The 14956-nt window shown below is 49.4% G+C and overlaps 1 protein-coding gene across 11 annotated transcripts in view; it reads right to left on the bottom strand.

Moving 5' to 3' along the window:
* Positions 1-6994: 6994 nt before the first annotated feature.
* The window catches only part of C3H2orf42 (chromosome 3 C2orf42 homolog), a 42044-nt gene continuing 34082 nt past the window's right edge, over positions 6995-14956 (bottom strand). For all 11 annotated transcript variants that reach the window (XM_036181107.1, XM_036181112.1, XM_036181105.1 and 8 more), the window contains 2 exons: positions 12602-12764; positions 6995-7608 (listed from right to left, as the gene is read on the bottom strand). In XM_036181107.1, the coding sequence (XP_036037000.1) occupies positions 7400-7608; positions 12602-12764 (372 nt within the window). In that variant the 3' untranslated portion in view covers positions 6995-7399. The remainder of the gene's footprint in view (positions 7609-12601; positions 12765-14956) is intronic.

Below are 14956 nucleotides of genomic sequence, written 5' to 3'. Positions count from 1 at the left end.
AGAATCCTGTTTATATAAGAATATCATCAACTAACTTATTGAAGTAGCCAGCAAGGGAAGGGCCCAGCATCCTCTCTTTACACAATGTCTGCACCTGAAGGACCAAGAGAGACAAGTTCAAGTCCTGTGCATGAGAGGAAGCCAGAACTTTACGGTAGAAGAGCTAGAGAAGGCAAAGGAAGAGCCCAGTAGAGTCAGCTAGGATCCCTTCCTCCAGCTCCCCTTCTGATAGGTGGCCAGTGTATTTCCTCCAATCTTCAGGTGGGTAGGTGATACCAGCAATGTGAGTTACTAGGTAGAGTTCAGCAGACAGGCCTCCAGCTGTTGTGCAGTCTCATGCTCATCCCCTGCCCCCTCAGCTTCAAAGACAGCATCTGGGACCACATTCAGAGGTCCTAGGGGTTGGTGTAGACCCTGATGCTGAGTAGAGTGCCTCTTGGCTTTGTCACAGGATCTGTTGACACTAGGATCTACATTATCCCACATGGATCTTTCCTGCTTTGTCCACAGACCTTTACTTCCTTGACCTTGTACAGATGACAAAATGTCTGTGGAATGGCACTGGTGTTTATCTTTGGAATAACAGACATTAGCATCAGAAGTAGGTAAGATGAGATGGCCTTCCAGGCACAGGCTGCTGAGAACTTGTCAAGGAACTCCATGGGCTCCCTGGGCTCCAGGGACACAGTCTCAATGCTGACCTCTCCCTTCCATGTCCCCAGCCCCACATCCTAGGCAGAGGAGCATGCTTTAGCTCTTCTCCTGCTCACTTCTGCCACAGCCCACAAAGTAACACTCATTCTCACAGAATTGTCTTTGCACACTGGGTGAAATTCCACTTTCCTGTCAACACACCTAGCTTTCAGAGAGTGTGCTCCAGTTGGAGATCTTGGCTTATTTTTCCCTCAGTGAGTCATCCTTACAAATTTATCTCTAGAGACAACACGGTCAGCTCCCCACCTCACCAAGGCCACAGGCCTTCTTTACTGCTATATTTACTCACACAAAATTAATGTAAAATTTGAAATAACCTCACAGGAGCCAAATGTGTGCTCAGTACCCCTCTGTCCTGCTGCTTGTGGGACTGCCTTAAGGTATATGGGAGCTAGCCCTTCCCAGGGCCCCTGATTTCCTGACACTGTAGTCAGGTATGCAGAGTACCTTTGAAAAACTGCAAGATTTATTGTGGCTGGGTCATCATGCCCACCATCCCGAGCTGCAGAACCAGGAGCTTAGGGCTGTGGTGGTAGCTGAGTGGTAAAGCATGTACAGAGCATGCACAAGGCCCTGGGTCCATTCTCCAGCACTGCAGAGAAAGGCAGAGATTCCCTGCTGGCTAGAAGATCCATATTTCAAAGGAACAGGGTTATAAACATCGATGAATTTGCTTTAAGATAGCCTTGAGATAATTATGACACTGAGGATGTCCTTGAACTTCTGATCCTTCTGTTTCTACCTTCTCAGTATGGGGATTATAGGTGTGTGCCACTGGGTACAGTTTATGGGGTGCTGGGAGTCTAATGCAGGGTTCTGGGTATGCTAAGCACTCTTACCAACTGAGCTACCTTGGTCCTCTACTCTGCTGCTAAGGCTGACCTCAAACTCAGTGGTCCTCCTGCCCCAGCCTCCAGAGCACTGAGATCAGTGATGAGCTGTCATACTCAGCTTGATTTGAAATCACGGTGGCTAGGAAGTGAGTAGAATCAAACATATCTCCAATCTCAGCTACTTGAACTAGAGACTGAGGGCTTCCCCTGTGCTGCCTTTTGGTGTAGCCCTGCCCACCACCAAGAAGGCCCACATCCTGCTTTAACAATAGAGAGGGAAGGGCTCCACACTTCCTCCTGCTCCCCACATTGACTGTCTGACACACTGCATCTCATTCTCATGTTCTCTTCTGGCTCTCTCCTCACAGGGACAGAAACATTTTGGGAACAGAGCTCCAGTCAAAGGCCACCCCAATGCCCAACAGTTAGTAAACGTTGCAAAATGACTAAATGAGGACGTTTCCTCTGGCTCTGGAACTACCACTTCCCTCTCCCACGACAGCCACGTCTTTTCATGCCCTTAGCAGCTGAGAGCTCAGATGACCACAGGTCTGTATTAGTTCCAGAGGCAGCTTTCCCAGGGTGGTAACAGTCCCCATCCACCTCCGGATACTGTGTCCATGTGCAGCTCCTCCCCCAGCCGGCTCCCCTCCCTGACCCAGAGGAGCCAGCCTGTGCCTTCATCTAGAATTTCCTCCTCTCTGCCTTGTACTGCTATCACGTTCCTTCAAGTGTCTGCAAGAGGCTGGCAGAAGAAGACACTGCTTCACTTGCCCCGGGAGGCTTTTTGCTTCCCCTCTGCCCTTTCCTGCAGCTCCTCACTCAGCCAGTCTGATTTGAAAGGCCCAGATGTGGCCCTGATACTTCCATGCTGGTCCAGAGTGAGGAAAGTGTCTGTTTAGCAGTGCACAGAATTGAGGGTGTGTAAAGTAAACACTGGCTGCTGCTGACATGCTAAGGACAATGGACTGGAGCTCCTTTCCTGCCACAGGAGCCACCAGGCCAAGGAAATGATCTCGTGCAGGTCCTGTGGTAGAGGCCTGGCTACTTACCGTTAGCACAGGCCCGGGCAACACTTCTAGTCTTTTTAGGAAAAACCCTTTAGTTCTTCATGGCTCCTTTTTAATATTTGGAAAAAATATTTTATGAATGTTTTGCTTGGATTTATATCTGTGGTCAGGCTCCTGGAATTAAAGATGAAGGTGGTTGTGAGTCATATGGATTCTGGGAACCTATGCAAGAGCAGCCAATGTTCTTAACTGCCCAGTCATCTCTGCAGCCCTCTTTATTTCTTTGAAGCAGGGTTACCAATAGCCCAGGCTGGCCCTGAAATGCCTAAATAGCTGGGCAGACCTTGAAGATTCTGATCCTCCTGCTTCTACCTCCTGAAGGTTGGGGGTACAGGCATGAGGCACTACACTCAGTTTATGTGGGGTTGGGGATTGAGCCTAGGGCTTAGTGCATGTTGGGTATGCATTCCAGCAACTGAGCTACATCTCTAGCTCTCCAAGGCAGTTTTGACACAAATGAATAGACTTAGGTACATACAGATGCTCAAACCCTTGACAGTCTGTTGATGAGGACCTGTGCCTGTAGGTCTCAAGACAGCTGACTCAGGACAGGAACCCTGCTTTTCTAGGAAAGACAGAAGGAAAGGGCTCCTTCCATCTACACGGGTTCTATCAACCAGGCTCAGAAAGCCTCTGGCATGAAGCTTGGGCTCCTAAGAACCACTACAAAACACACAGCCGTCCAACTGTCTGCCTTATCCTGGGATTTTCTCTGCATGATGAGGGGGAAGTCAGGATAGTGCGTACCTGCAAACCCAGCACTAGGATGGCTCAGGCAGGATCCTGTGTATGATGAGGTTAGCTTGGGCTAAATAGTGAGACTCTGTCTCAAAAACCAGACAACTGAGGGGAAAACACTCAACCTTATGCCTGTAGTTCTCTCTCTCTCTCTTGTTTTTGTTTTTTGAGACAGGGTTTCCCTGTGTAGCTTTGTGCCTTTCCTGGAACTCACTTGATAGCCCAGGCTGGCCTCGAACTCACAGAGATCCGCCTGCCTCTGCCTCCCGAGTGCTGGGATTACAGGCGTGCGCCACTGCCGCCCGGCTGCCTGTAGTTTTCTCTTATCTCCAGCAAGATCTGAATACAAGCTGCTGTTCTTGGAGCGGGGAGCAGAGTTCCTCTCAGAAAGCACTGTGGGTTTGCAGGAGACACAGGGGCCCTTCCACCAGCTCACCCTGCTGCAGGCCACAAGAGGAGGGCTGCTTCCCTCCGTTTTTTCTTTTAACCTCAAATACCGTCTTTCATCTGAAACCCAAAATGGCCTTGTACTAATAAACATGACAGGAGTGTCCAAGAGAGCACATGGAGCGAAGGTCACAGCTAAGTCAACCCCCCCAGGAGGTCCTGGGGACTCACCCTAGAGAAGACCCACCAATAGAGCCTGAGAAGTCTCCAAGACCACAGCCCAACACTCCTGCAGAGAGGGGAGGGAATGCGCTTTTCTCCGCTAGGAGCATGGTTCCCAGACCTCCCCTTCTGACTTTCTGAAAGTCAGGGGTTGTGCGGGGAAAGTTGCCTTATATCTTAACCTTCCAGGAGACAGTCCTGTGTGACGTTGCCTGCTGGGCCTTGCTCAAGCTATCCGGGGGCTGGCTTGCCTCCGGGGGACAGGCCATCTTCTCACCAATGCCTTGGCACTGTCATAGAAGGTGGGCACTCTGGGAGGTCAGGAAGGGCGTCTCAAGGCCACTGTGTGTGCTGTGCCCCCAGGGACAGGGACTTAGGCTGGTGTTAGGGTAAACTCTGGTACCCTTTTGAGTTCTGAGCAGGTCCCACGTTCTAACCTCTTTGTCAAGGGGAGGACCCGGGGCTCACAGGAACGGGAGAAGCTTCTGCTAACTGCCAGGGCACACAAAGCCTTCCTTCGTTTGGTTAAGGATGGGGAATGACTGCCCTTAGAAACAGCAGACACTAGACTACCAAGTCTGTGTGGTACCGATGCAAAGCCCCATCTCAGGTGCCTATCGCCCTGCTCAGGAGAACCGGATGGCAGAACCTGAACCACGCTTTGGTCCCGAGGCGGTCCTCCGGTTAAAGGAAGCCGGATGTGGCTGCAGTGTCGAAAAGTCCACTGCAGGAAGGAGCCACAGACCCGCCTTGGAGGCCTCAGGGCTGAGCCTGCGTTGTAAGAGGGGGATAGGACTTCCAAGGACCCTCCCACTCTCTCCCCGCCCCGTCCTCTGACCCCCACTTCATCCCGCTTCTCAGCCTCTTCCCTGCTACACTCTCCCCGTCTCAGCCCTGTATCCCCTCCCCCCACTCTCCCGTCCCCACTGTCTCTTCCCACCTCTCCCCTCCCGGCTCGCGCCCCTCCCCAGCCCCCTTCCTCCCCGCTTTTACCCCTGTACACGCTCCTCCCCACCCCCCACTCTCCACTCCCTGTGCCCGGCTCCCTTTCCCATCCCCCCCTCCTCATCCGGCTCCTCCCCTCCCCTCCAGCTCCGCGATCCTGGGCGCCACGTCCTCAGCCCCGCCCGCCCGAGCTTCGCGGGGAACCCCGGTGACGTCACCACCGCAGCGCCCTCCTTCCCGCGCGCGCTCTCCGGAAAGGACGCGAAGGTGGTGACGTGTCCGGGGCGCCTGCGCGGCTGCGCACAGGGAGGCGCGTGATGAACTTGCGGCGCCGCCTGGCGGAAGGACAGCGGCGCTGTGGCCGGGGGCGGCGCGTGTCGGCGGCGCGGTGGCGTCATCCCGCGGGGCCGTAGGGCCGCGTGCCGCGCCGACCTCCCCTGTGCCAGTGTGGGCGGAAGCGTGGCTTCATGCCCTGATTTACTTGGTCTCCTGAACAGCTTTTGCAACGTCGCGCTGCGAGTCATGAAGTTGTCTTCTACTGAAAACGAGCCTCAGGAAGGAACAGAAAGTACCATCTCTGGCAATACGAGCAGTTCCCCTGATGATGTTTCTCTATGCAGACTCTCAGAGCGCTTTTTCTTTCCTCTCTCGAACTAGTCCGTTTGTAGAGCCGCTCAGAGGAGGCCAGGCTGCAGCCATAGCTTACGGACCCCCACCTCCAAGTCGGAGCGGGGAAGGCAGGAGGCAGGTCAGCACCTGGTCTTATGAAGTGTAGTCTTCTGCACAGCACTTCATACCGTGTTGGGTGCCTCCTAGAAATGTGGGTCTTGGACCTTTACCCTGGAGCTTAGAACTCAGATAAACGTTCCCTTTTTGAGGCAGGCTCTCACCTCGGCTGGCCTGGTACTGGTAGACTAGGCTGCCCTCGAAGGTGTGCACCATCATGACTGGGCAGAATATGCATTTCAACTAAGATCCGTGAGTGAGCCCTATAAACACTGATGTTTGACATAACAAAGCTACTGTGCAGCAAGCTTTACTATGGAAATTGTAATACTAGAGCCATAGGCCTTCCCCCAAATTTATCATGGATGTGGAGACAGTCTGACAGGTTTGGCCTCAGGGCTGCTAAGGCCTGGCCACACCCCACATTCTCAAGGTGCTTGTCCAGCCTTATCTCCATATAAACAGTTCCTGTTTTTTTCTTTTTTCTTCCCAAGACAGTTGGAGCAGGGTTTGTCATTTATAGTTGGAAGAGAGCTATCAGGTCTACTTTTGGCTCCCAACTGTTCAAAGACACAGTGAATTATAGTACATTCCTATTGAGGGGCTGGAGGCATGATTCAGCAGTTGAGTACTGGCTGCCCTTCAGAGGATCCGGGTTCTTAGCACCTATGTGATGGCTCCTGACCATGTCTAATTCCAGTTGTAGGTACTTTAACAACCTCTTCTGATCACCCAGGGCACTAGGCACCACGTGGTGCTCATACACACACATAGGCAAAACATGAGAGGGAAAAACCCTTCATATCAAACCAATGTGGTCTTTGAAGTAGAAAGTATACACAGAAGTAAAGGAAACGAAACTGTGTAGAGCCAGATCTGTAGCTTCAGTGCAGCTGGTTAACTTTGCAGAAGGAGCAAGGTCTGCACTCCAGAGAAAGATGAAGACTCAAAGAGACAACTAGAATATCTAAGGTGTAAACACAAGTCAGGGCAGGTGTGTAGGAAATATTTCCTCCTCTTCTAGAAGGGAAGTTCCCACTTCCTCCACCACCTCCATTCTGTGGTGAGTGAACCCAGAACTAGGTTTTGAATTTTATCAGCTGCCCTTTTTTGGTTTTTGGAAACAGGTTCTCACTATGTAGCCCTGGCTGTACTGGGACTCATTATGTAGACCAGGTGGGCCTCAAAATCACAGAGATTGGCCTACATCTGTCTCTTGAGTGCACAGCTGCTCAGAAATTTGAAGAAAAAAAGCGAATTAAGTGTTGCTGATCTCTTGGCACTGGCCATTTTTCCCTGTGTGACTATAAAGTAAATCCACCCAAAGGTTCCCAACTGTAAAATAACGACAATAATGGCACCGTTTGGAAACTAGTGACACTACTTTATTTGCCATCAGGACAGAGAACTGGAGCTCAGGCAGATTCTTCTGCTCTGCCCAGGGCATCATTGTCTTTTCATACTGCTAAGTTCCCGAGCTGCCAACTTCTTTGAGAACTACAGAAAATTGGAGCTGCAGGTGACTCCATGAGAACACTAATGACCTGGCCTTGGTCAGAAATAAGTGCCTAGTTTACAATGAAGACTACACAGCAGTGCCAACAAGGCTGTGTACAAGAGTTCTCCTACAGAACCCACATGGATGCTCTGGGCTGCTGCACCTTCGCCAAGTGCAGTTTATTAGCAGGCCGTATTAAGTGCTACTAGACTTTACAGTGGTCAGGGGTGGGGATGTGCAAACTCCGCAAAATAACACGATTTGCCTCAAGGGAAAGTGACAGTGGTCAGAGAGGCCAGCTCCAAAGGCTGGTCCAGGGGTGGCCTTGGGTCTTGGTAGTCAGCCACATGTCCATTCCGGTGGTGACCATACTCAAACTTGATTCGAAGCTCACCAATCTTGGATTGTGGAAGGATGTCTGGGATCCACTCAATAATAAAGGGTGTTGGCTCCTTCTGATCTGGGGAAGTGTTACCTACAGAGGGAAAAAAGGGAGACTAATTAGTATGGGTCCACCTGACTTTCATAAGGACTATTCTTTCTTTGTTTTTTGGTTTGTTTTTGAGACAGGGTGTTACGGAGCCAGGATGTCTTCATACTCACTGTGTAGTATATAGTAATTCTAGGTCTGGACTGGCAAGATGGTTCGGTGTAAAGGTACTTGGGGCACAAACCTGGCACCCTGAGTTCAATCCCCTGGACCTACATAAATTGGATGGGAAGACCCAGCTCCAAAGTTGTCCTCTGAGCTCCATATACAAGCTGGGGCACATGTACAACTCCTCTAATTTTACGCATGCATGCACAGAGACACACTGTAACAAAAAAAAAAAAAAAATGAAGAATAATTTGGGGCTAGGTGGTGGTAGCTTTTAATTCTAGCCCTTGGGAGAAAGAGGCAGGTGGATCTGACTTTGAGGCCAGCCTGGTCTACATAGTGGGTTCCAGGACAGCCAAATTTACACAAAAAAATCTTGCCTCAAAAAAAAAAAAAAAGAAAAAGAAAAAGAAAAAAAAAAAGCAGGGTGTGGAGGCCCAGCACACCTTTAATCCCAGCACTTGGGAGGCAGAGCCAGGAGGATCTCTGTGAGTTCAAGGCCAGCCTGGTGTACAGAGTGAGATCCAGGACAGGCACCAAGACTACACAGAAAAACCCTGTCTTGGGGAAAAAAGAGAGAGAGAGAGAATTATAATTTAGGTATAATTGGTATTGCAGGCTAGACTGACAGCTGGATATGGAATGAAGTGACTTCTTTTGTCAGATGAAGATGGAGAGTTTAGCAGGGCAGAAGCATTGCCAGTAACCCCAGCTCTTGGGAGGCTGAGGCATGTGGATTACAAGTTCAAGTCCCCTCTGTAGAAGGCAAACAAAACAGGAAGCCTTTCAGGAGAAAAAGTTCAAACAAACAACAAGAACCATGTAAATAGGGGCTGGAGAGGTGGTTCTGTGGTTAAGTATTTGCTGTGTTTTTATTGGCCCTGTTTCCTAGCGGCCACGTTGGCTGGCTCTCAACCACCGTATAACTCCAGCTCCAAGGGAACTTCTGATGGCAGCTGAGCACATCAGCACATTTTAACCTCTGTAAATGGAAGACGAAGGAGAGGCCCTAACAGTACTGCACACACAGGTACACGTTCCCTCTCAGCATTCCGGCTCCACAAGCCCCTGACAGACACTGCGTGGAGGTGGCCTTTCTGAGCCCTCCGGTCACTGTCAGCTCCCTCTCACTGGCCAGGAAGGAGCCACTCCATGGAGAATCTGAGGCTGCAGACGGGGTTGCGGAGCTCTGAGCATCAGCTGCCATCTGCTGTGACTGAAGTGCTAGTGAAAGAATGTGCGTGTGTGCGCGCGTGCGTGTGTGCGTGCGTGTGTGTGCGTGTGCGCGTATGTGCGCGTGCGTGCGCGTGTATGTGCGCGTGTGCGTGCGTGCGTGCGTGCGCACGTGTGTGCGTGCGTGTGTGCGTGCGTGTGTGTGTGTGCGTGCGTGTGTGTGTGTGTGTGTGTGTGAGTGCAGACGGGTGCTGAGTGGTAGGAGGAGGGCGCCCCACTGGCTAAGAGGCTGTCACCAGCCCTTTCATTCACAATGGTGGCTGTGTGGGAAGGCAGGAAGAAGCCCACCCCTGGCATTTGTGCCCAGGTGGGACTTGTACCAAGCAGAGACGCAGCAGCCCCACTCTGCCCTCTGAAAGTCTCACACACGCCTGTACCCCATGTAGCCAGTGGAAAAGCACGATTAAAGCTGACTAACAATGGCAGAACATTCAGGAAGGTGAAGTCTACATGAAGAAAGCAATAAGGATGGGTAAAAAGAAGAAGAACCTGGAAACCCACATGCTGGGAGTCTGAGTTTTGTAATACTTTTTATTTTGTTTTAATTTTTTCCGAGACAGGGTTTCTCTGTGTGAAGTCAGGGCAATATGTTACCAAAATTCTTTTTTTTTTTTTTTTTTGAGACAAGGTTTTTCTGTGTAGCCCTGGCTGTCCTGGAACTAGTTCTGTAGACCAGGCTGACCTGGAACTCACGGAGACTCACCTACCTCTGCCACCTGAGTGCTGGAACTAAAAGTGTGTGCCACTATCGCCCAGCAATGTTACCAAAATTCCAGTGCAGATATAGTTTATCCTGTTTAACTTGAAGTAAGGAACTGGACTGGGTTTAGTGGCCCACAACGTTGCTCTGAGTATTCTTTGGAGGTAGAGACAGGTGGATCACTGAGCTGGAGGCTAGTCTGGCCTATATAAACAAGTTCCAGGACAGCAAGTGTTACACAGTGAGGCCCTGTCACAAGAGCACTGCAAAAGAAACACAACAGGGCCCACAAGGTGCCTTAGTGGGTAAGGGCACTTTTCAGGGAGCCTGAGGACCTGAGTTCAATCACCCAGGACCCATACGGTAGAAGGTGAGAACAAACTCTTGCCAAGTTGTCCTCTATGTTTGGTAGTGCTCTCTATCCCACCCCAAATATAGTAAATGTAAAGGAAGTAACAAAAGCAAGAACAAAAACCCTCCATGGGGCTGAAGAAAAAGAAAAGGGAAAGCACTAGAGGAGTCAAAGGAAGAGACAGCGCTGCTGCTGTAACTATTTAAACAGCCTCAAGGGCCAGCGAGGTCGCTAAAGGGTGAAGGTACTTGCCCACAAGCCTGATACCTGATTCATGTCCTAGAACCCTCATGTTGGAAGGAGAGGACCAACTCCCCCAGTTTCCCCTGACCCCTCTCTCTATGCTCACTGTGACATGCATACTCCTCTCCCCAAATAAGTAAATAAACATGTAGCACATGGATGGCTCCCACCCCCCAGGCACACAGAATAAATGAAAAACAAAACAAAGCAAAAAACCCCACTGCTGGCTTTATGACATAACTCAGAATAACCACAGCGACAGCAGAGCCAGACGAGAAGAGAAACCAGCAAGAGAGGGCCAAGTTCAAAGACAGAATTCAGTCTGTCCAGTTCCACAAGGTCCAAATTGCTACTATGCCAAAGACTGTGGTAGTGCCTAAGTGTCTACACAGACTAATGCCTTTCCCACCAGTAACAAGAACACAACCAAGTATGTTTACTTTGCACAGGGTCTGTAAAGATGGCTGTGTAATCTACCTACCTCTGCCATCTGAATGCCAGGATTAAAAAGCAAGCACCACCACACTTGGCTTAGTAAAAATTTCTTTTTCTTTTTTTTGCTGGGGAGGGGGATGGGGTGTTAAAGATAGGGTTTCCTCTGTGTATCCCTGGCTGTCCTGGAACTCACTCTGGAGACCAGGCTGGCCTTGAACTCACAGAGATCCACCTGCCTCTGTCTCCTCAGTTCTGGGATTAAAGGCATGTGCCACCACTGCCTAGCATAAAAGTTTCTTATATTAAATACTGAACATCAACCAATAACCATCTGGAAGAAAACAGAAGATGGCTGGCATATTAATAACATACAGAAGAATAAACTCCAGAGGATCAAATATTTCCATGTGATAAAACATGTAGGCTATAGATTGCTTTTGAAAAATTAGTATTATGGGGCAGGAGAGACGGCTCAGCAGTTGGAGTATATTGTTCTTTCAGAAGGCCTAAATTTAGTTCTCAGCACCCACACTGGATGGATCACAGCCACCTGTAACTCCAGCTCAAAGGTGTCTTTTCTGGCACCCATAGGTACCCACACATGGCAAACACTTACAAAACCACAAATACATACACATAAAAATTTCTTTTTTGGCCAGGTGTTAGTGATGCTCACCTGTAATCCCAGCACTCGGGAGGCAGAGCCAGGCGGATCTCTGAGTTCCAGGCCAGCCTGGGCTACAGAGCTAGTCCAGGACAGACTCCAAAGCTACAGAGAAACCCTGTCTCAAAAAACCAAAAAACAAAAAACAAAAGAAAAGAAAATTCTTTTTGTGTCGAGATGGCTCAGCAGGTAAAGGTACTTTCCACTAAGCCAGATGACTTGAGTTCAATGCCCAGAACATACTGGAGAGAACTGATTCCTCTAATCTCCAAATACATGCTGTGGCAGATGTATACACACATGCATATAAACACAGATACATAAATGTAAAGAAAAAATTGAAAACTAACATTGAGTATAAACATGGAGAGTGGTGTAAGATCAAGGGGGAAATGGCTAAGGTATGAATGTTTCAGTTCATGTTTGCTATAAAGAGTTTAGCCAGACATGCTATCACATACATTTTTAATCTGAGCACTGGGAGGAAGAGGCAGGCAGGTCTCTTTGAGTTCAAAGCCAGCCTGGTATGTTAGGTCTCAAACCTGGGAAAAATGGCTGGGGTGCCTATTTAACATATCAAATTGGACCTGTCTGCCAGGTTTTCCCAGCATCTCTCAGTTCCTACCTACATACAGGGTATGACTGGCATACCCACCCCCTCCCCTAAACTTCTCCAGCCCAAGGGCTAGGGTGCTCTTCCCTATATAATCCAGCCATTTTGGTCACCCAGCCCATTCTCTACCCTTTACTCTCCTGGCTCCCCCGCTATGGCCGAGCTCAGAGTCATGTTCACTCTGGACTCTACCAAATGTCCTCACCTCTGGCTGTGCTCTCCCTTTTATCTACAGTAAACCTTCTCCACCATACCTAGAGACAATCATGTCCTACCTTTTCATTTCTTTTTTCCATTCAGTCTACATGTTGAGTTTCAGACCAGCCAGGGCTCCACAGTGAGACCCTGGTGGGTCGGGGTGGAGGGAGAGGGGGAGGTTTACATGAAAATATCTGTGATGCTGCTGTGAGGAGGGAGGTCTACAGGGGGTTCACTGCTTCTTTCATGATCTGTCCATGGTTTATGTATTCTAGCTGCTGTTCAGAAAGCACCAGCTCAAAAGAGACAAAAGCCTTTTCTCAGGTTCCTACAAAATGAGTGAATGTGCTTTGATTAAGGACGAGATCCAGAGCTTCTGATGGCACTGAAAACCAGTGACCCTCGGGGGAAATGCTTCTGAAAATCACTTACCAACTTTGAGGAAGGTTTTCAGCTCCAAAGGTCTCAGCACTGGCTGCTTCTCTATTCGGCCATAGGTCTCTGCTATGCTCTCTACTTCCACTTTAGGGCATTTAAACAGCTCGTAAGTCCCATCCCGGTTCTGGATAAAGCTACGTGTGATTTCCAGGGGCATCTGGACACAGAAACAGATAACAAACAAATACATAGAAAACTTGACATACATGCATCTCTTATGATTCTTTTTTTTTTGGTTTTTCGAGACAGGGTTTCTCTGTGTAGCTTTGCGCCTTTCCTGGATCTCCCTCTAGCTGGCCTTGAACTCACAAAGATCCGCCTGCCTCTGCCTCCTGAGTGCTGGGATTACAGGCGTGCGCCACCACCGCCCTGCTTATGATTCTTTTTATCTTTTAAAAATATCAGTCTTATTAATTATGTACATGTGTGTCAATGAAAATAAGGACATGACTGCTCATATGTATGATTGAGGAGAAGGGTTTTATTGTAGATATGAGAACAGCCAGAGCTATCTGTAAGGGTCCAGTCTGAACCAGGCCATGGAAGGAGGGGATGGGAAGCAAGAGAAGAAAAGAGATTGGTTGGGTGCAAGAATACCAAAAGACCACATGGAAACGAAGAGAACCAAGATCAGAACCAAGACGGTGCGCAGTCAAAGTGGATACGTGGGATCGAGCAGCTGGGTGAGGGCAGCCCAGCCCCTGGTAGGGTAGGGCGGTGAGGAGAGCTGGGAGGAGCCCCAGGCTGTTTGGGGTCTGGCAGTGTGTGTATGCCTCCCATGATGTGGTACCTGAGGAAACCAGAAGGAAGAGTGTTAGATTCCCTGGAGCTGGAGTTAGTTACATGGCACTTGTGAGCTGCCATGTGGGTCCTCTGGAAGCACAACCAGCGCTTTTAGCCTCTGAGCCATCTCTCAGCCCCATGATATTCTTTTCATTTTAAGTGCAGCAAATCAATAAAGTTTCTTTTGTATCCCATGTATATAAATGTTGTATATGTGAATATGTGTATGGATATTTGTGCCTTTATATGCACACAGAGAGTGAGCGAAGGAGGAGGAAGGGTTTTCTACTCTATCATGCTGAAACTCAGGACAGGGTTTGACCCTGGAGCTGGGCTGGAGGCCATCAAGCCCCAAAAGCCTGTTTCCACTTCCTACAGTGCTGGGGTTACAGGCCTGTGTGGCCATACCCAGCTTTTCTTTTTTTAAACATGGGTGCTGAGGATTTGAACTTGAGTCCTTGTGCTCTAATCCACTGAACCATCATCACACCATCTCCTCTGGTATTGTCAAGGACGTCCTGCCAACACATCTGTGTCTTTCTTTCCAGCACCTGTGGCTCTCTCACTGGACACCCGCCGGCAAACCCTGTGTGGCCGGAAGCCCTCAGACCCCCACCCTCAGGGCAGGCCGGCAGGGCAGGCAGGCGGGCCTCTGCCTTGCCACAGGCAGCATTCTGCTCCTAATGCCTGTGGACAGCCGCCACTCATCTCGAATCCTGGTACTTCACTGTCCTTGGGGTTCAGCTACCTGACTTGAGAGTGACCCTGAGCAAATCAGTGACTTCTTTGGGGAAACACAGTAGATCTCAGTGTCCTGTGGACAGAGGATGGGCCAGATAGCAAAGGACACTCAGGAACAGGAACCCAGGCAGCAGAGCTCTTGCCCCTCATGTGGCCTTGGGGTCTGAGGTGCCTCCCTGAATGCCGTTGCTTTAGGCTAGAAGCTGGATTTAACATTCTCAGGTGTCTTCTAGTCTAGGGCTTTTCTAGGGTTCACGCAAGCCCTGCAGCCGTCGGAGCCTTCCTTCTGGACACCGTGAGGCTCTGTTGTCGCTCATCTCATCTTTTGTGTTTGGTTTTGAGACAGTCTCACGATGTACCCTGGGAACTATAGACTTCTGTCTTTGCCTCCCAAGTTCTGGGACTGAGAGTATGAGCTACTAAGCCTTCCTAAATTAACCTTCAGGTATCAGAGTCACACCATGTTGAATTTTTTGAAACATTTTACTTCTTTTGGAAGGGAAAAATCTGTCAAAATTTCAGATCTGCTTCAACAAACTATAAAAATGCACAGTGTAGGGCCTGTGAGATGGCTGAGTTGGTGGTAATGGTACCTGGCAAGGCTGACAACCTGAATTCAACCCCAGAACCCACAGGGTAGGAGGTAGGGACCAATCTTCTGACCTCTGCATGCACATGCACGTACACACACACACACACACACTAAATCAGCAAGTAATAGGTAGAAGTGAAATTACAGTTTGGGGAGAGAGCTTAAATACATTATACACAGTGATTTCACAAATAAAATGTCATCTAATATTATTAATATCCATTCTAGTGAAG

Source organism: Onychomys torridus, chromosome 3 (assembly GCF_903995425.1).
Source record: "Onychomys torridus chromosome 3, mOncTor1.1, whole genome shotgun sequence".
In the NCBI taxonomy this organism is placed as follows: domain Eukaryota; kingdom Metazoa; phylum Chordata; class Mammalia; order Rodentia; family Cricetidae; genus Onychomys; species Onychomys torridus.
This window is presented reverse-complemented; position numbering and strand designations above follow the sequence as displayed.